Source organism: Coturnix japonica, chromosome 1 (genome assembly GCF_001577835.2).
Source record: "Coturnix japonica isolate 7356 chromosome 1, Coturnix japonica 2.1, whole genome shotgun sequence".
NCBI lineage: Eukaryota > Metazoa > Chordata > Aves > Galliformes > Phasianidae > Coturnix > Coturnix japonica.
The window spans coordinates 45,224,612-45,245,237 of record NC_029516.1 but is presented as its reverse complement, the minus strand read 5'-3'; the positions used below and the strand labels follow the sequence as shown (position 1 = coordinate 45,245,237).

At 53.3% G+C, this 20,626-nt stretch overlaps 3 protein-coding genes across 6 annotated transcripts; 1 reads left to right on the top strand and 2 right to left on the bottom strand.

The window, feature by feature from the left end:
* Nucleotides 1–748: 748 nt before the first annotated feature.
* On the bottom strand, nucleotides 749–7,221 carry POLR3H (RNA polymerase III subunit H). Of its 4 annotated transcripts, none has more exons than XM_015861185.1 (7): nucleotides 7,140–7,221; nucleotides 6,745–6,863; nucleotides 5,614–5,710; nucleotides 4,012–4,098; nucleotides 3,028–3,091; nucleotides 2,252–2,459; nucleotides 749–1,588 (listed from the first exon to the last, which is right to left on the bottom strand). In XM_015861185.1, the coding sequence occupies exons 2-7, from the start codon at nucleotides 6,853–6,855 to the stop codon at nucleotides 1,535–1,537; spliced, it is 621 nt and encodes a 206-aa protein (XP_015716671.1). In that variant the 5' UTR covers nucleotides 6,856–6,863; nucleotides 7,140–7,221; the 3' UTR covers nucleotides 749–1,534. The 4 variants fall into 4 exon arrangements, with proteins under 4 accessions (XP_015716671.1, XP_015716663.1, XP_015716680.1 ...); XM_015861177.2 differs by having other exon boundaries at nucleotides 6,745–6,973; nucleotides 7,140–7,155; XM_015861194.2 differs by lacking the exon at nucleotides 7,140–7,221 and adding an exon at nucleotides 7,010–7,133.
* A 2,080-nt stretch (nucleotides 7,222–9,301) lies between these two features.
* Nucleotides 9,302–13,725, top strand: CSDC2 (cold shock domain containing C2). The gene is made up of 4 exons (XM_015861220.2): nucleotides 9,302–9,751; nucleotides 12,019–12,270; nucleotides 12,356–12,478; nucleotides 12,698–13,725. Exons 2-4 carry the CDS (start codon nucleotides 12,095–12,097, stop codon nucleotides 12,858–12,860), a joined length of 462 nt encoding a protein of 153 aa, XP_015716706.1. The 5' UTR covers nucleotides 9,302–9,751; nucleotides 12,019–12,094; the 3' UTR covers nucleotides 12,861–13,725.
* A 443-nt stretch (nucleotides 13,726–14,168) lies between these two features.
* On the bottom strand, nucleotides 14,169–19,749 carry PMM1 (phosphomannomutase 1). The gene is made up of 8 exons (XM_015861157.2): nucleotides 19,573–19,749; nucleotides 19,367–19,484; nucleotides 18,830–18,906; nucleotides 18,521–18,612; nucleotides 17,968–18,067; nucleotides 17,656–17,731; nucleotides 16,075–16,190; nucleotides 14,169–15,874 (listed from the first exon to the last, which is right to left on the bottom strand). Exons 1-8 carry the CDS (start codon nucleotides 19,732–19,734, stop codon nucleotides 15,752–15,754), a joined length of 864 nt encoding a protein of 287 aa, XP_015716643.1. The 5' UTR covers nucleotides 19,735–19,749; the 3' UTR covers nucleotides 14,169–15,751.
* Nucleotides 19,750–20,626: the final 877 nt, after the last annotated feature.

Genomic DNA, 20,626 nt, shown 5'->3' with positions numbered 1-20,626 from the left:
CAGGAGAACACTCTGTGAAGCAATGAAGCTACTCCTTGGTGCACTGCTGGGAGCTCTGAGCTGCTGAAACGTGAGCTGAGCACAACAGCTACCTGGGCTGCTTTTCTCTTTAACCAGTGTGGAAACCTCTTTTGCTGTTGAGATTCTAACCTGTATCACCCAAATTCCGACCTCTTAGAAACTGAAAGGGATTTTCCCTCATATCGAGCAGACTGCATGTCTGAGCACCACTGCTGCCCGGCCAGCATCCGGGAAGCTGACTGACTGAGCAGATGGACCTCAGTTACTATGTGAACCTACACAATTCTGGGCTCCCTTTTAATTAGAGCAATGCACCAGGAATAACAGTTCAGAATTAAGGGGCTATAACTGCACCGCAGGGAGGGTGCTGGTGACTCAGGCTTTGTTTTCACAGTTGGAGTTTAGCAGCTCCACTATCCCAGGGAATTACAGCCCCTTCCTGCCAAACGTGGCTGGCTTTGTAATTATGTGCAACATCACCCTCTTGGCATCGGGCCCTGCATAGATTTTACTTGCTGTTTTGTTCCCCTCTTTCCTTTCATTGCTGTCAGAGAGTGTGATGGCAATTGTTTCCTATTGGCTGTTAGAGCAGAGCAAAGCGTTAAGTCTCGACACTCAACAGTGTCTGCCTTGAAATACAAGTAGCCAGACTGCAGGAGGCAGCTTTTTGTCTTCCTGTGAGGCAGGAAGCTCTTCGTTTCTGTAGAAATGGTGCAGGAAGGCAGGCTGTGTGGCTTTTGCTGTTTATTCCAATTCTAGTATTAACATGCTCCCACAGACATAATTAACTTGCTCAAACACAGGTCCGTTTCAGTTCTTAATTATGTATTTCCAGTCAAGCTCCAGCAAAGTTTAGCCCATTCTCAATAAATACAGCCCACCTAGCGCAGTATTTCTGCTCACCGCAATAAGCAGCCTTTCATTTTCCATGGCCATCATCTGCACAGAGCCCGTTACTTGTGAGTAAACAACTTTCGTTCCAGTTCTCTTGGTCTGTTTCCATCCACACATTAAGTTCCCATTCTCAGCAGAACGTTACCACTTGCCCTATCCAGCAGAAGGATTTTCCACCTCTCAGCTCCAGTCTTTCGCTGTTTCTTCTCCAGGTCTCGTCAGAACCGCAGGTTTCCGCCCCTCTAAAATCAAGCTGTCAGCCCAAGGAAACAATACATCTAGACAGGCATTCTCTCCCACTTTCACTCACTTGAAATCAACTCCCTTCTTAATTCAGGCAAGTGAAGACCTCCCCAGTTTTCCCTCCAGGGCAGGAGACAAAAGCTCCAGCTGGATTTGTTGCTGCTGGGTTCAAGGCTTTGTCTCTGTAAATTCACTTCTACAGATCAGCAAAGACATCAACTGTCTTGATCTGGCAGGTTGGAAGCTGAAGGGGAAACAGAGAATGGCAGGTCTAATTTCTCATTCAGCTTCAAGGGAGCAATGAGCACCAGCAGGATCCCATAATCCCCCAAACATCCACTGGAAAGACTTTGTGCGGAGCTGGCACTGATTGCAGCTAGCTGTTCGTCCACCACGACAGGAGTCCCAGGCCTGGTTCACTGATTGATCCCTGCTCACACAGAAAAAGAGAGCGTGCAATTGTAAACTGCATAGAGAACGCAGGAATAAAAGCAAAAAAAAAGATCAAGTCTCTCCTCCTTGTGTTACAGATGAGAGGCATCCCCTCTTTTTCCTGCCTGATCCCAGCCCAAACTACTTAATATCTTGTCTGCACTAAACCAAACCCCCAACTCTTGAAAAATCAGCCTGTTGCCCACACCATCCCAACTGTGCTGACCGCCCCAACCTTCTCCTGCTGTGAGGAAACGGCTTGTATTGGTTTGGATCCATCTTTCTATGGCATTGTACTTAGGAAGGTCTTGTGCCAAAATACGGCATGGGAAAGACCGCCGTGCTGCTGCCTAAACCTTAGTGTGGGCTTCCCAGCTCTGTATTCCTTGTATGCTCATTCCTATCTGCAGGTCTTGCATCTCCAGTCTGTTCTCATTCTCAGATGGGAACTCCACCAGCCACAATGTGTTCTAGCAGAACTACAGCAAACACAGAGCAACCACAAGAACCATATCTTTCTTCCCCGTTTGCTCTCCTTTGATTTTGTGACTGTGTTTCATGGTCAGCTTAAAGCAACCAACTCCTTGGGAAAGGGATGCTATCTTAAGAATAAAATTAACCACAGGCTTTGCAAGACTATAGGAATTATGCACACAGTTACCACAAGAGTGTAGGGTGCTTCTTTCTTCTGGGCTTCTTCTGTGGCATTTGAAGTGGAGGCCTCTGCAGAACTTGGACCTGTCGGTGATGTGTCAACAAAAGTTTCATCCACAACTCGGAAGCGGATCTCCTCCCCGATGTCCATGTAGAGGTCATGGGCCCCTTCTTCTGTCTCATATTCCCATACCCAGACCTGCTCTGCTTCATCGCTGGTCACGCCAAGGGCTAAGGAAGGAAATGGCATTTCACCAGGCACATCACTTTCTGACACTTCTGAGAATGCTCTTGGTTCAAAGCCTTTTCACCATCATCAAACTCCAACATACTGTCCTACATCACTGTCTGCAAATTCCATAGCGTTGTTTCTGACTTTCCCACTTATCAGGTGTATGTTGTTACCTGCCCCCCCCCCAGTCCAAAACAAAACAACCCCTCAAGCTCTCACAAGTATCAGACACACCATTTACATAGCTACACATACAGCAAACCCCACATTCTATCTCTAGCAGCACCCAAGTCTAGAGGCAGGGATTAACAGTGCGGCTGTTTGAGGGACGCTGCTATTCATTTCCATCAGCCGTCACAATGATCCTGCAAAACCTAATAAGCATGAGGCCTGCCCAACTGTGATAACAGTCTGTGGGACTTGCCCGACACAACAGCTTCGCTTCTGCCACTGAGCACCTCCATTGTTGCAGCACTAAATGCCTGCTGGGCCAGCACTGCACAATCTTTTGAAATGAAGCATTAAAGTTATCAAAGGTGATCAAAGGATACAACTTTGCTGGCTGCTGCAGGGATTCTGGTGGGATGACAATATCATCAAAGAATCCAATGGAAACTGCGGAGAAAAGAATCTGATTGAGACTGGAACCACTCTTCACAAATGATGTATCACAGCAATTCCTACAGTGCAATCCCAGATTCATTTTCCTTCCTCTTTCAGGAAGGATGTCCAAGATTAAGCAGGAATTATTCTTTGAGCCACAATGCTCCGTTTCAGCTGGCAGCAAAGCAACCACCCAGCTGGAGTACAAACAGCAACAGAGGGCACCCTTCATGTCCACAGGGCAAGGAAAAGGCTGCTTGGAGCAGGACTGGAAGTGCTGGCGTTCCAGTAAATGAGTCAGATGCTATAGAGGGGTCTGTGACAAGAAAGAGCTTAGAAATCATAGACCAACCCCCACGTCCTCCTTTAGATTTCATGATGCTGAATTTCATGAGCCTAAATTCAGCAACAAATATATCCCTGGGATTCCCAGGAGCTCGTCTGCATGGAATACTCCTACAGTAACAAAAAGCAACCTATGAGCTATGTACTTCATTAAATACGTGGTTCATCATCTTTCTTATGAAAGATGTTTCCCTGCCATGTCTTCGGATACAGGAATTAATCGCAAATCTTCAAGAAACTACAGCGATATATATCAGACCAACAGAATCTGATACTGCCACCTTAAAAGAAAACCACCAAAAGTTCTGTCAACTGAAGCGAGAAAATAAAGTCAGTCCAGCTCCAGATGGGCTTAGCCTATTCTTCTTGGGCATGCACATGAGTGACAGAGAGGGGAGCACAGACAAAACCATGGAGTGCAGGGGAAGCTGCCACGCCCAAGCTACCAATCAGCCTGAGGCTGGAGCAGGGCTGGAGGCAGTACCAGCCTTCCAGCAGCTCACACACAGCATGACAGTGCCTGAAACCACAGTATCACCAAGGGCACTGCAGCTCTTGCGTCTCTAATGTTAGGAGATGCAGTTTACCATGAACGCCATCCTGACTGCAGCTTTTAATCTCTCCAACCAGAATCTCGTCCAGGAAGGGATGGAAGACCACGTAGCGGAAATGCACTTGAAAGAAAGCACATCGTTAATGTTACGTTTGTGTGAGTGAACCACACTCCTTCCACAGGGTGGCAGCCACTAAAGCAAAATCCCACATCCTATATTGCCCTCTAAAATGCTGAATCCTGCATGCTCTACAGCTTCCTTACAGGTACTGGTGATGTCAGGAAAACAGAAATCAGAGTTATGAATCCTGTTTTGTATGAATTATGGCAGCACTTTCCCATTCTCTGCTCTTCAACACTGCAAGAATTGAAGTTCATGGGATGAAACCATAAAACAAGCAGGGCCTCTGATTCTGTTACAAAGCATCCTTGGACACCAAGAATGTCAGCTGAAATGTTGTTTTCCTGCCATACTTCTGCTCCTTTTATCTTTGATGGCAAAGATGTATTTTCTTCAAATGAAATTACATGGTAAACAATAGTATCAAAGTAAGATTCTCTGCCATAATCTTATTTAACCCAAATGAAAACTCTACTTACGTTGCTAACTAAGAATTTTGCATTCATAAGGAAGCCATACTAAGACAACCCCAGCAAAATAAGGTTTAAAAGCTGCTTAACATCATTTTAACTGTACATACCCAGTGCTGTTCTTCTATATAAAACCAAGCACTAGATTGGAGGAGGAGCAATAAATCCTGCTGCCTGGGAGCAAGCGCTATCCCAGCTTCTGAAAACAGGAGGTTTCTCTGCAAACTCAGGGAATATATGAACTTGTTTCAGTTCAAGGAGGTTCGAAGTTAAGGAAGCAAATGGAGACTAAAAGGAGCAGGAAAGCCTGCCATCCTCTTCAGTATTAAAGAAGCTTTTATTTGTAGGGAATTAGCGCTATTGACATTAAAAATGATGTCTGGGGTGCCACGTGCAGTCAGTCCAGTCTCCTTCTAACAGGGTTACTTCCTTTGCTCGAGTGTTTCTGCATTTATTTACAGCTTTTGTTCAGATCTGCCAAAGCTCAAAAGTAATGAATCATTTCTTATTCCCTCCCCCATAAAAGACATCTAAATCCCAACAATATATGCTGAACCAGATCTGTCTGAGTCTCAAAGACAGATGCCGCAAAGCTTCCAGCTAAGAAAACAGCATCAACTGTTGTGTGAATGTTATATTTAGAAATGTTTCAACATTCCAGGCAGGCAAAATAAGCTTCAAAAAGAAAATAACAATGATGATAATGGACAAACACAGAACCATTAGTATAAATTACTTTCTATTTAGAGATTTCTGAGCTTTCTAAGTTAAATTAACCCCTTCTTTACCCAAGATCTATGGCTATAACTATAGGGCAGAGATAAACTGCTAGAGAAGGAAGATAGGACCACATACTTAAATATGTATTTCTAACCACAGCAGTGCAATGGAAAGAGACTTCCGCCACGATCCTCTCTCTCTCCTGAAGAGAACAGTGAAGGCTGATAACTTCAGCAAGTCCCTTTAAACTTAATTTACCTAACCATGGGATCTCAGTCAACACTTGCAGACCTCTAACCTGCAACAGCCATAGCTCTGAACATACCTTTGGTATGTGATGCACCATCCCCAGGGAATATGTATGAATCTTCCAGTTTGGTAATATCATACAGGCAGATGCAGAGACCAACGTTGTATACAACCTGTTCGAATGAAAAAGTAATAGAAAAGGCAGTAAATCAATTAGCAGGTTGACTCCCTTCAAGTTTATACAACATGCACAGCTTTTAGAAAGAAGGCAACAGAAGGTGGCAAGATGGGAGGGAGGTTGTTTATGTGCACTCCTCCAATGGCCCCAGCACTAAGCATGCTGCATTTCAGAGGTACCCCTAACCTCATAACTCAAGTGTTATGTGTGTGTTCTTACTGGGACTAGAAGGAGCACTGCTGTAAACAGAAATCCTGTCACAATAGTAAAGTTGTGAAAGAACACGTACCAATTCAGCAGACCCATATCTTGTCCAAAGGCCAAGATCTTGCCACCATCCTCACAAGTTTCTAAGCTTGTCTTTGTCTGAAACTCTAATAGCTGTGGGCAGAGATCAGAACTCCCAGTTTCTCTGCCACTTCACAGAATCTGTGGCACCTACCCATATAGTCAGTGGATAAGATTGTTGTGGGTTTTTTTCCTAAGCTGCCCGTATATTCTGCTTCCTCAGTCACTTCAGGCTGCTCTCCAGAGCCCCCTTCACATTGCCAAGCTGCACTCTAAGTTCTGTATCCCCTGAAAGTTGTGTGCCCATCAGCCTCATGGGCTGCACAGGGACGCTGTGACACAACTCTTTCATATGCCCCACACTAAAGGGGAAGACTATGCCAGCATACTGTACTCAGCACAAAGCAGGTCAGATAGCACCACTTCCATTTCTCTTTCAGTATTTTTGTTGTATTTACACTGACCTGGTTTGCATGTGCTTTCTTCATACAGCACTTTGCACTGCTGCCCTACACATAAGGTGGCAGCAACTCTCTTTTTCCATGCCCCTCAGCACATTCCCTACTGCACGAAGAATAGAAGACCCCTATGGGATGGTACACAGCTCTCTCTTTTTTTTCCATTTTGTTTGGAGTCAGCCTTCATATCTAAGCTGTTCTGATGTATGTGTCATTAGGCACAAACACAGAAACACTCCACTATATGGTGATGCTACAACACTTACGCCACCCTATACATTACCTTATTGGCCAATTTCTTGTTTAGCTCCTCTGCAATGGACTCATTCAGTTTCCTCTCAAACTGCCAGGGAGGAATCCTCACCGTGTCAGTCATCTCCACCAGGACAAACATGGCGGCCTCTGGGGAGACAGAGAGAGAGCAGAACCGTACAGGGGCCGCCTCAGTAACGAGCATTCAGCCCAGGCCTTGCCGGGGGCGCGGCGGGGCAGCACTCTGCGTCCTCTGGGGACTGTGAGGAGCAAGGGGAACGAGTGGGGTTAGAGACCAGCTGTGCAGCGCTCGGCCTCCCCACGAGCCCACAGTGAGACCAGAGCGGGTTCGTGACCGGGTGAGCCCGGAGCTCAAGGCACCAGGAGCGAAGAGGCAGCACCGACCCCCGGGAGCCTCAAACCCACCTGACACACACCGCCCCGCGCTGCACGTCCTCACGGCGACTTCCGGTGTCGGAGCCAATCGCCTTCGGGGGGCGGGGAGATGGATTCTGATTGACGTGTAGCCGGACCTACCGCACGGTATGTGCCGTGCGGAGGCCCCGCCCCTAGCGCCGGCGCCAGGCCCGCCTCACGCGGGGGCGGCCATTTTGTCTTCCTGTGAGATAGGTGGCGGCTGTCACTGAGGTGCTCCTTTCAGGGCCTACTTTCGTTAAGTAAAACGTAAATCCGCGCACAGTTCTCCGCAGCTGCTCTCCTCGTTATAGGAATTATGGAAAACAAGTGGCTGTTCCGTGCCTGAGACGTTCCCCGAGATATGGAAGAGCTGCCTGCAGTGTGCTGAAAAAAAGACTGAGGAAAACCAACGTGTCTGCGGCTGACAGGCAAAACTGTGCTGTCAGCACCGCGGCTTTGATGCCAGCACGACGGGTGTCACCCCCCGCACCCTGTGGCAGTGTGTAGCGGGCGGTAATGAGTGCTTGGGATAAGAAATCATTAGATGTTGAGCTGTCTTGGAGCAGGAAGGGGAAAACAAGGCCACAGATACCGCACCTCGGCCTCATTAACCAGAGATCTGTCGTGGCTAAGGAGTTCCTGATCTGTTTGAAATTATTCCTGCTCCACCAGGGTGTTTTTGTGATTATTAAATGGCTGCTCAGCACATGTCTGGTGTGTTGGCATTAAGCAGGAGTTGGAGGATCCAGTTTTCCTTCCCAGGTCCCTCGGAAGAGTAGCATTAGTCTCAGTGATGAGCTCTGCACACACCACTGTTGGGACACCTCACCCCAAATCCACCCCAGCCTATTTCAGGAGCTGTACAAAGAACCTTTCCCTTCTCCGTGGTGGTGGCTGTGCTAATCTGAGTACAGCACAGTTCTGCTCGCTGCATCCCTTGCTGTTCTGTCCTGGCTCCATGCAGGTCAGACGATGCTGGGGCTGACCTTTAGCTGCAGGTTTTGCAGGTCGCTGTAGCTGCCTCAACTCTGCTGTAGTTAGCACCCAGCAGCACACTGTATTTCACACTGCAGCTCAAGCATTCTGATGCTGGAAACTGTGGGAACAACCCCATCTCACTGAGTGCTTTCCTTGTGCCCCTATGGTACTGACACATGACATAGCCACAAATTCACAGAGGCTAAGCACACATCTTTGTAACTGTAACGTCTCCAGAGTCTCTCAGTAGTGCTGAGAGCAGGGAGGCTTTGCCAACATATGGGGGCATGGTTCTCTGCTGCTGTTCTTCTGCTGCTCACAGAAAACCCCAGGCGTGTCTCATCCTCATGACTGCAGAAAACTTGAAAACACAATCTGAAGTTACGTGAAGGCTCAGAAATAGAGGAAAATGAAAGAATTCAAATTGTTTTTCTTGTGATCTCCTCTGCCTCCACATTCCTTGGGCTTTGGAGGAAAACTGGCTCGGGGATGTTGTAGGTGAGTGATGATTTGCATCTAGGTTGCTGAGCCCTGCTTTGATTGACTCCAAAGGATTTGCGTATCTTCTCTGTACAAAGTCCTCCACGCTCCTGTCTTTGCTTCTGTCTCCACAGGCATCTCTAGCACCCCCACTCCCAACTCTGATCAAAGCTTCCCCTCTTCTCCTTTTATCATTGCTACACGCTTTGGACTCTCTGCCTCCTTCACTGCAACGCATGCCCAGAGCCGCCCACCAGTCTAACGCACCTCAAGTTCCCTTCAGTCCACTGACTGCACAGAGGAAGAACAGGTATTGATGATGTTCAATGTACAGCAATTAAATGAACAGCAGGGGAAGAGGAGGCCGTGCCCATGCTGCACATTCCCAGCATAAATCCAGCCCTGTGCCCTGCTGGGCTGCTGGGGGTGAGCCGTCACCAGGACGGGATGGCAGCTCTCAGGATGTGATGCTCAAAAAGCAGAATTCCCCTCCTGACTGTACATGCTTCACAGGGAGAAGCCAGACCTGCACCAGCACGGGATGCAGCATCACCATGTGAGGAGTCATGTTGGGCTGGTGCCCCCATGTCCTCTGCCCCTCTCTTTGCTGCCCGAGCCCCTGACCGTGCCATGGAGTGGCCGTGCGCTGTAGGGGCTGCAGGAGCTGGGGAGCGCTGCGGGAACACCAGCAGGGCGTGAGGAAATGCAGGGCGAGGCTGGAACCCCTGGCTGGGTACACGTGTCCTCCACCACTTTGTCCCCTGCCTCGTGCCGTGTCGGGCCGTGCCACCGACGTGAGCACGCGTCACGGTGCTCGAGCAGAACGATGCAGCCCCTCCGTCCCCCTCCCACTCCAAACACTCCTTTAAGCCCGGAACGGCGATGACCAGCCTGATCCCTCCCACCTGCCTGCTCCCCCTGGCCTGGCCCTGACGTCAGGGAAGGCGTGCGGATGCGTGTGTGCAGGCTGCACATCATACACACATCAGGCACCGCAGAGACATCGGGAGGCAGCCGGCAGCCGGCAGTGGAGAAGCCCCCGGAGCCGGGCTACATGCGAGAGCTCTGCTCCTCGCCGGGCAGCAGAGGAGCGCTCCTCCGTCCCCACCGTGCGCTGATGCTCTGCGAGCCGCAGCTCCAGGGAGCCCCTCATTGCTAAGGAGGTAAGGGCAGGCACGACGGCCATCGGCTATTGTAGCCAAAGGCTCAGCTTCATGCACGGTGTTTGCTTACGGGGCTGCTTTTTGTTTTGAGAGAGGTGTGAGGGTGAAGCGTGGCATCCTTCCTCTGTTCTGCTTATCGCTGATTCCCCAGCAGCTCCCAGACAATGCCTCCTCCGGGCAGGCGGTGCTGCATGGCCACTGTTGCTGGGGGCTCAGCTGGCACCAGCTCTCCATTCACCGACAGCAGGAGAAAGCGGCGCGTGAAAACCTGTCCTGGGAGAGGTGGGGGCTTGAATGAATGTTTCTTTGGGGTTGGCTGTGCTATTCATTCCTGCAGACAGTAAGTTAGATCACAAAGGAGAGAGAAAGGTTGAAAGGATGTGGATGAGGACATTTGTGTGACGTCTCTGAGCCAACAATTACTCTTGATTTAAAATCACAACCAACCTCAACCAGGCAGATGCCCCAGACCTGGTCGTTGGGGAGCAGTGCTTTATGCATACTCCAAAGGTAAACCAAGCCTCCATGATGGCTTCTCCTCTGGCTTCCCTTGGCTTGTGGCTGCTCTCCCCACAGCCTCCCCGAGAATCCAGCGGCACTGATGGAGGGAGCTTTTTATAATCAATCCATAAAGGTGACATTCATATTTTAGCGCTAACTAGGCTGTATCGTAGGCGAGACGATCTCAGCCAAGATGCTTGGAGTTGTGAGTGTGATTGGCTTAGATGGGGAGGGGAAGCTTGAAGTGTGTGTTCCCAATGAAAGCTGGCTTATCTTTTGTATAGCGATTCATTTCAGCCGAGGGGTTTTTAGCATGCAGGATACGTGGAGGAAATTGTTCCACTCTTCTTTAGCTCTTAATGGCACGATCTAGTAACCAAAAAAAAAGAGGGAGGGGGCTAAGGGGCTTTCATTAGCATTGGACAGAGACAGCATTTAGAAAACCTGAGAGATTCCGGGGCTGCACGGACAGAGGATGGCTGAACATTTGCTTCCCGGCTGCCCCCTCCTGTTACAACAGCCCCTTTCTGGGTCCAAAAGCTAAAACCCACAGTTTCACACCCTGCTCCTGGGCCATGCTCTGATACCCAAAGGGATGGCTCAGGGTTACAGCCCCCTGGGGCGGTGGGAGGCCCAGGACCCCAGGGCTGGGTGAAGGCAAAGGCATCCTAGCCTGGGGAAGGAGCACAAAGAGGAGCTGCATGGGAGGGCTGTGGGGCTGTGGGCGATGACACCAATTAATTATGGATTGCATGTGACGTGTGAGGGCTTCGTGTTGCTGCTGCTAATGACCAGGGAGTGACGGCGGCCAGAGCTTCTGGGCCATTGCCTCTCTGTGGGGCTGTGGAGTTAAACGGGGTCACGCCGGCCCCCACCCGAGGGTATGTGTTTACGAGGAGTGGGGCAGACAGCGACTTTGTTTGATGAGCTGCATCGTGATGAGCGAGGCTCTTGGATCTGCAGATAAAAGCCGACATGTCTCCTGCCTGTCTGTCCTAATTGGCACGGGGTTGGTGCGCCCGCCTGCTGGCAGCTCTGCGTGGAGGCCTTCTCTCACAGAAACAGGGAGGAGAAACCATGGCTGTGCTGAGGTTTGCTGGTCTCCAGCCTGCAGCAGCCCCAGCTGCCCTGGATTTCATCCCCTCCATGTGGCTGAGCACGGGGTGGGCACAGGGAGGACGTGCCCACAGCTCCCCTCTGTGTTTTCCCCCATCCCTTTGTTTGCTGCTGGGACTCAGCTGAGGTGGGATTCAGTGCCCCAAGGGAGGTGGGCCCCGTGAGCCCCTTCTCTGCTGTCAGTTTTGCCTCTAAGCGTGCTCCTGTCTCACTGTGTGGGATCGTGGTGCCAAGATGGCCATGGGTGGTGGGCAAGGGGAATGGGCATGCTCCCTCCCATCCGTGCCTTCTGCTCCAGAAACCTTTTCCCATGTCCTTGGTGCTTACTAATTTCGGAGCAGAGGTGACCCCCTTCTGCACGTTCCCCCAAGGCTCTCACCTCTCAGTGTGAGTCAGAAAGCAAATTAAAGGCTCTTTGGGTTTCCTGGCATGCAATCCCAAATACACCACATGGGCCTAGGGGGCTGAGGGGCACATTGTGTTGGATGAAGCCACTGAGGGGGAAAGAAATCCACAGGGTGAGGGGTTTCTGAGCAGCTCCGGAGCCAGGAGGCTTAAAAACACACAAAACCCTACAAATGTCATCAATTAGGACAGCCTGAGGTCTATGGCTACAGCCGACCCATAACCACTCCCCCCTCTCCCTGCAGCTTGGTGAAGCAGCCCCCCCCCCACCTGCTGCACCCCACGCCCGGCCCCGAGACGGAGGACCCCACAGACCCCACCATGTCATCGGAGCCTGGCGCCCCGCCGGCAGTGCCACCTCTGCACTCTCCTAAGTCCCCGGTCTGGCCCACCTTCCCCTTCCAGCGCGAGGGCAGCCGTGTCTGGGAGCGGGGCAACCTCCTGCTGCGGGACCTGCCCAGCCCACTGCCCACTAAGAGGACCAGGACCTACTCTGCGTAAGTACCCGCTGGTCCACAGGGGATGGCTGGAAATGCCCTTCTGGCTGCACATACAGACTTCTCCATCCATTCTCTCCTGCAGGACGGCACGTGCTTCTGCTGGGCCCATCTACAAGGGTGTCTGCAAGCAGTTCTCCCGCTCACAGGGCCATGGGTTCATCACTCCAGAGAACGGCACAGAAGACATTTTTGTCCATGTGTCTGAGTAAGTCCACACAGCACTGGGTTTGTGGGGTGACCCGTGGGCTGGGGTGATGCTGTGTCTGTGGGTGATGGTGCATCCATAGGTGATGGTCCATCTCCATATATCTAAAATCCCACTGCAGGTGGGTTTTCCCCCATGGTGCTGGGTGCCTTCCTTGGTTCTGGGGGGCTCCATCTCTTGGCACCACGGTCCCATCACCTCCCCTCTCCTCATCCACAGCATCGAGGGGGAGTATGTCCCGGTAGAGGGGGATGAGGTGACGTACAAGGTCTGCCCCATCCCTCCCAAGAACCAGAAGTTCCAGGCAGTGGAGGTGGTGCTCACCAACCTGGCACCCCATACGAAGCATGAGACGTGGTCTGGGCAGATCATCGGCTCCTAGGTGCCTGGGGGGCCTGATGGCCGCTCGCAGAAAGCTTGGGGAAGGCCAGGCTGGCGAAGAGGCTGGGGCCACCCCCCAGCACGCAGATGTTGGCGTTCGGTGTCTTTTCTAAGGTTACAGTTTCCTTTTTCTGTGTGTGTTTGTACTTGTCTTTCGAGGGGGATGGGGAAAGCAGAGTCCTCCCCACTGACCCCCCAGCTCCTGGGGTAGCACTGAGTCCCACGTCTTTGAGTCCAAGGGGAGCAGGAGGACTGATCCTGCCCCCATCCCACTGCAGCCTGGGGACTATGGGGGGCTTGTCCCGGCCTCCCCAGCCCTGCTGAGGCCAGATGGGCAAATCACTGTGCTGGGAGGGGACAGCTCAGCCCCTTCCGCCCCCATCACCCCAGCCCCCCTGGAGCCCCATCCCCTGTGTGCCTGTATGTGTGCGTGTATATCCGTAGGTCACCGTGGGGCTGAAGGGTTTGGTGATCTCCCTCTGCTCATGATCCACACCGACACCTCCCGCCCCTTCGGTGTAGACAGGGTCTCGTATATAAAGCACAAATTTGTTCTCAGTCCTCTCCGCCATATCCTGGCCAGGTGGGCTCCTGCGGCCTTGGGGACGAGGAAGGGGCATGTGGGGGTTGTGGGATGTGGACGTAGGGATGGCCCCATGCCATGCCCCAGGCAGTCAGCTGGCCAAGACAAACTGTTGGATTTTTTATTTTCTTTTTCTTTTTTATTAATTTTTTTTGGGGGGGAAATAAACTAAAATCCTAGAATTGTTGGTGTTTTTACAACTCTGGTGTGGTTCCTGCCTGTCTGACCTTGTGTCGACCTTTGTAACATTGGCAATAAACCATTAAAAGTGACTTTCCCATGAGCCCATCCTGCCTTTTTGTGTGTTGTTCAGCATGGAGAAGGCTGCGAGGAGACCTCACTGCAGTCTTCCAGTATGTAAAGAGAGCTTATACAAAGGATAAACTTTGTACACAGGCTAATGGTGATAGGATGGGGGAATGGCTTTAGAGTAAAAGCTGGCAGATTGAGGTCAGACGTTAGGGAGAAATACATTTTTCAGAGGGCAGTGAGGTGCTGGCACAGCTGCCCAGAGAGCTGTGGGTGCCCCATCCCTGGAGGTTCAAGGCCAGGTTGGATGGGGCCCTGGGCAGCTGAGCTGCTGGGTGGCAGCCCTGCCCACAGAGCGGGGTGGGACTGGGTGGGCTTTGAGCTCCCTTCCAACCCAACCATTCTGTGATTGATTCCCTGGTCCTGCATTGCCTGCACCCAACACTTGAGGGCAGAGCAGAGCCTGCAGACGGCAAGCACGCTGACAACTGCACACTGTGGCTTTAATAGGATTTGTATACACATATATATATTTATTTCTTTAAATTTATTTCTAATCTAACAGTTGGTACCAGTCAGACAGGAGCTCTCACACAGATACAGAACCATACGGTCCTTGCCACAGGGCCCACCACATCCACTCACTCACACACCCATTGGGAGAAGCCCACTGCAGGCAGGCAAAGGGAAGCCTCCCTACCTCTGAGAAACTATGAAGAACCCAGCCAGGCTGCAGCCAGAGCTATGGCAGGACAGGTCGTCCCCTCACTCACAGCACAGGTGGCCCTACAGACAGCACAGGGAGCAAACATCACCTCAGCCCCTAGAGCCACCACAATGCCTTGCAAGCCTCATTGCCAAACAACACAGGAATCCTGCTGACTTGGAACAGATTCACAGGAAAAATAAACCACAGCCTGATCCTCAGTGAAACAGAAGCAACCACAAAACACAAGGTTCCTCCATGAGGGTTGAAGTGGAGGGTCAAAATGGCAGCCTGTGAAGAGGGCACTCCGCATTCAGGCTTCTCCAACACGTCCTCCCCTCCCACAGAGATTTCGTCTGGGTACAGAGAGGTATTTGTGCATCTGTTGGAGATTTCTGGATGCCAGGCCACTGCACTCATGCAAACTGGACAAGTTACAGACTGATGTGTTGAAGAGGTACCGTCACATGGAGAAGAAAGCACACACCAGTGCTGGTCACACACCACTGTAGTGCAAGCAGGGCCAGGCAGTGGGACCAGAGTCCTACCAGGGACTGTGAAAAGCCGCCCCAGGCCCAGAAGCACCAGCTTTTGCTTTGGTCCCGTGGTTAAAGGGTGGCAGCCACTGGGAAACCTCTCCGAGCCCAGCTCTAAGGTGGGGCCACAGGGATGGGCAACCACAGTGCAAGAACAGCAGGAGGAAGCAGGAGAGCTGTGCACCAGGAAGGAAAGGGACTCAGCCTGCCACGAATGCCTTGGGTAAGGCTTTATAGCAATGCAACTGTGACACTTGATGGACATGTGGACAGGAAGACTGAGCACTGGCAAAGTCTGCCCAGAGAAGCTGTGGGGTCTCCTTGGAGATCTTTAGAAGCCGCCTGGGCACCCTGCTCTGTGTGCAGGGGTTGGGCCAGATGGACCCAAAGGTGCCTCAGCCATGCTGCAATTATGTGCAAATATTCCCTTGTGCAGAGGTGTTGGAGAGCAACACAGCAACAGAGAAGGGCGCAAGGGAAGGATGGACAGACACACACACACATAGACAGACGTGGTTAAATCTGGCCCTGGCATTTGGGTCCAGAAGGCAGGAATGTATCGCTGCCCGTCGAGGCCCCAGCTGGCAGAAGAGCTCTGCTGGAGGAAGGACTGCCTGATCCCATAGACCTCAGCCACAAACTGGGAGTACCAAAGGGCTGACCAACAGCAGCCCCCTTCTGCACACCCCCTGCACTCACACAACAGCTCCTGACCAGCACCAGCAAGTGTTTTTCAGTCTACCCTGAGCAGATTCCTCAAACGAAGGTGCTTTTCTTCGTGGGGGAGAGAAGGGAGGAGGGCTGTGGGGCCCTCACGGTTAGCACTCATTCGCTCTCTCTGGAAAGAAGATTTCACGGCACCGCTGCACTGTGTCCTGTGGGGACTGGACGCTGTGCCCCACCGTCCGGGGGTCGTCGTAGATTTCATAATCATTCCCTCCCTGCCAGGGGAGCAGAGAACAGGGAAAGCATGAGCAGAGTCTCCTTGGAGGATCCGCATCCTGCAAGGAGCCTCCATTTGCTGCTGCAAACGCAGGGAGAGCATCCCTGACTTGCACACCACTAGAGGTCCATGGTGGCCGCTGGAGCAGCACTGAGCATGGAGAAATCAGCCACGTGAGGGCCAGCAGGGTGTACTCACCGGGGTGGTCTCGTTCCCAAAGAAGTGGATGGTGTCAAACCTCTCATCATCCAGCACGTTGAGGCAGTAGCGCTTGTCCCAGCCCTCGGGGAAGACGTCGAAGCTGATCATGCCACCTGTCGGCAGAAGGGAGCGTGTTTGCAGAGTGGCCTCGAGGTGGTGGGGTGTCCACCTGCCCCCAACCCTGCAGTCCTCCCCACACAGCTGTGCCCCGTGGCTCTCCAGCATGTGATATTAGGAGGTGGCAGATGCTGTTCCTATGACAACAGGCTGAGTGACATCAGCAGGGCCGGGTGACATCAGTAGGGCTCCATGCCACACATGCAAGCAGGCAGAAGCGGGAGGCAGAGGGAGCTGGCAGGGAGGCACCAGACATCTGTGTGCTGGAAAAGGTTTGGGGCTACACCTTGCGGGTAGCATCAGTGTGTGCTGTGTCCCAAAGCAAGGCAGCAGGAGACAAAGCACATGTTGTCAGCTACTGGCACTGAGAACTCTCCCAGGCTCCTGCACAGACATCACACTCTCCTGCTTTGGAAATAACTGAAATAAAGTGCTGCACTGTATTGTGTTCTGCCCTTTCACGGGAGCTGGGCAGCAAGAGGGGCTCCTGGTGCCAGCTGGAAGGGGCAGGGAGCCAGTCGGAGTAGGGGGAAGCAAGATGCTGAGGACACCAAGCACTGCCCCTCGCCTGGGCACAGCACGAAGCTGCAGTGAGGCTTCCCATCACTTCCCAACTTATGCGGCCTGGGATGAGGCTCTCAGAGCCAGCTTGTCCCACCAGCCCCATTTCCACGTGTCCCTGCCCCTCTGCCCTTTGTCCAGATTTCCACCTTCTTATGTTACACAAAGTTTGGCACAAGGTCTCTTTCTGGCTTCAGCCCTGTCCCTTAGATAACCTCATTTCTTGCCCAACACTGCCCAGGTTCCCAAGATTGCTGTAGCCCCTCCTTAGCTCCCTGCCTTGGCTGCAAAGCACCTCCACCCCCAGAAACAGCCCTACAAAAGCCCACAACATGCAGTGCCAGCTTTTCTTCCAAGGAGAAGGATGTTTCCCTAGCAGCCAGCCCTCCAAACAAAACCCTGAGCTGAGAACACGAGGCCCCATCCTCTCACACCACCGCATTCCTGGAGGAGCCCTGCAGAGGACTGAATGTGCCCAGAGCTCTGCTGGCAGCCCTGCTGCTATGCTTGAGCCAGAGCAGAGCTGCTACACAGGGGTAGGCTCAGCAGAGCTAACAGGCACTGATAGCATCATGGGACAGAAAACAGCTGGCTTGGCTGACACTCTGAGGAAAAACCTACGACACAGTTTATTCATAGAATCATAGACTCATTAAGGTTGGAAAAGACCTCTAAGATCACCTCAGATCATCAACAATCGAGCCATCACCACCCTGCCATTGACCTGCTGCAAATGCAAGCATGATCCCCCCTCGCTGAGCAGTCCCTGAGGTCTTCCCAGAGAGCACAGCCTTCATCCAGCTGGATCCCCACAGGCATCGGCCGCGTTTCCACTCCCCACCCCAGGATTTTAGGGGGAATGCAATGAAGAGGCCGTGGCAAAGCCCCCTCTGTGCTCACCTCGAGAGAAACGCAGCCCTTTGCCAGCAAACTCCCTCTGTAAGGCTGCCACAAACTTCTCCCGGATCCGCTCTTTCTATGGAGGAGAAGGGAAAAGGGTCTGAATCACAGGCTCAATAAGGTTGGAAAGGACATCTAAGGTAATCAGGTCTAACCATCAACTCATCACCCCCAGGAATCTCCAAGCCAAGGCACACAGCTTGGAGCCAGGCTCCCATGTCCTTGGGGAGTGGGGAAAGTGGACAAGACTCAAGATCTGAGACCATGTGAGAGCTGCAAAGGGCACAGCGAGCTTAAACCCGACCCACACACCTTGTCCAGCTCAGAGAATTCGATCCGTTCCTCCAGCGTGCAGCTCCTCCCAATGGGGGAGATGTTCAACATCCCATTGCGAAACTCAATGAAGGTTCCTCTGTGTGGGCAAGGGCACAAGGTTACTGGGGCCTTTCCAAGGGCAGGGAGAGAAAAACAGCCCTTCTGAGGTCAGTGCAACCACGGCTGATGTCGGACAGCAGCGCTGGCCAAAGGTGTCCCCAAAACCAAGGGCTGGGCCCAGAGCTGTCAGGGCTGTTTGACTGCCTCGCTGCTGCTTGGTTGCTCAACTCAGTGGGGTTCCAGCTCCTGAGTGCCTGTGTGGATTCGGGCCTAGGAGATTTCTCAGAGCTTCTCTGGACAACCTGTGCTGTCACAGGGGCTGTGCTGCTCCTGTGTGGAGCTGCAGCTGCCATCAGGCCCCCCCTCAGCTCCTCTGCTCTGTGCTGAGCCAACCAGGGGAGCTCAGCTGCTCCTCACACACCTCGCCCTTCAGACCCCTCTCCATTTGTAGCCCTCCTCTGGACACATCTAATAGCTTTATGTCCTTTACCGTTTCTTGGGCAGCTTCAGCAGCGCCATGTAGTTGAGGCAGAAGTTGATGAGGTCCTGCAGCAGCTCCTCTCCCAGGTGGTCCTGAATGGCCTACGGGAGGAGAAGGGTTGAGGAGGAAGCAGTGAGGGGACCATAGAGCAGCAGTCCTCACGCAGTCACAGTATGGTTGGGTTGGAGGGGAACTCAAAGCCCACCCAGTCCTACCCTGTGCTGTGGTTGTCACCCACCAGATCAGGCTGCCCAGGGCCCCGTCCACCCGGCCAGGGATGGGGCATGCTGGGGCCGCCCGCACTCGGTGCTGACCCACCTGCTTGGCCACCAGCCGCCCATTCTTGTACTGCACGGTGCCATTCTCTGCGAAGACGTAGTCAAACTTATCGACCACTGAAAGGGAGGAGGCAGAAGAGAAACCACACGTACCGCTCGGGCCATCAGCCAGGACAAGAGGTGCATTGGGGACACCCCGCAGGCCGCACGTCTCGCTGTGGGTGAGCCGCTATCTGCGGCGGGCAGGTGGGCGGCTGACGCAGACCGGCAGCGACCCGACGGAGTCACGGCCCCGGACCAGATAAGCGCACGGCACGTCATGCGCTCGGCCACGTGCACCCATCGCTCCATCCCCGCCGCCGAGCCCCGCGGCGCGGCGACGCGTTACCTAACGCAGCCCCCGTGCAAACACGGCGCCGCTGACTCAGCCCTCCGAGCTAACGAGGCGGAAGGGAGACCTCGGGACTCGCCGTGCGCCGGACACGGATCTCGGGAAGGAAATCGAGGCGCACGGCGGGGGGCTGCCCTGCCGGCGCCGCGTCTCCCCGCTCGCCCCCCGCCCGTCCGCGCCGCGCACCTTCGTCGCCCTCTCCCAGCTGCTCGGCGATCTTGGAGTAGTCGGAGCCCCCCACCACGCCGATCTGCACCCTGCCGCGCAGCTCCTGCAGGAAGCGGTCCACCTCCGGCTCGATTTTCTGCGGGAGCGGAAGGACGGATGAGCGGGGCCGAGCCCGGCACGCGGCCCCCCGCCTCTCCTCCTCCCGCTCCGCCCGGCTCCGCTACCTGCCGGGCCGGCGTCAGCGTCCCGTCCACGTCGAAGAGGCACAGCACCCGACCCCGCGCCGCCGCCATCCCGCAGCCTCTGCCGGAGCGCGGGGGCGGCCCGGGGGCGGGACTGCGCTGCGGCGCCATCGTGCGGCCGCCGCTCCGGGAGGCGCCCGGCATCCGCGGGCAGGTCGGAGCTGGGGGCGCAGCGCCGGGACCGGCACAGCTGCGTGTGGGAGCAGCTCTGCCGTGTCGGGGCACTAAGTCAGCCTGGGCGTCGGGAGGGGCTTCTATTCTATTCAGTAAGAGCGGTGCTGCAGTGGCACAGGATGCCCAGGGAGGTGGTGCAGTCACCGTGCCCGGAGGTGTTTCACAACCGTGTGGATGTGGAACTGAGGGCCGTGGTCAGTGGGCATGGTGGGGATGGGCTGCCATTGGACTCGAAGATCCCAGGCGCCTTTTTCAGTTTGTACGATTCTATGGCTCTGTGATTATCAGCCCACCAACAGAGGTGTGAGCAGCCCCTTCTACAAACCCCACTGTCTGACCTTCATTCAGCTCATCCCAAACTGCACCAGCCCTCAGCAGAGAGATCTGGGGCTGTTGGCCGGTTCTTAGCTGACTATGAGCTAGCAGTGTGCCCAGGTGGCCAATAAGGCCAATGGCATCCTGGCTTGTATAGCAATAGTGCAGCCAGCAGGAGCAGGGAGGTGACCTCCATTTAAGAACCCCCACATTTAAATGACCCCCCTTTTTAAATGACCCGCCTATTCTAACCACCCCCCCCTCTATTATTGGTTCCCCCTCAATTTAAGAACTACCCCCCATTTTATGGACCGCCCCCCATTTAAGGACCCCCCCTTATTTAAGGACAACCCTCCCCAACCTGCCTCCTCCAGGTCCTTTATGGCCATTGACTCCCCATTTACAGGCCCCCCCAATTAAATGCCCCTCCCTTTTAAATGACCCCTCCATTTTAACCCCCCACACCCATTATTGGTTCCCCCTCAATTTAAGGACTACCCCCCATTTTATGGACCGCCCCCCATTTAAGGACCCCCCCTTATTTAAG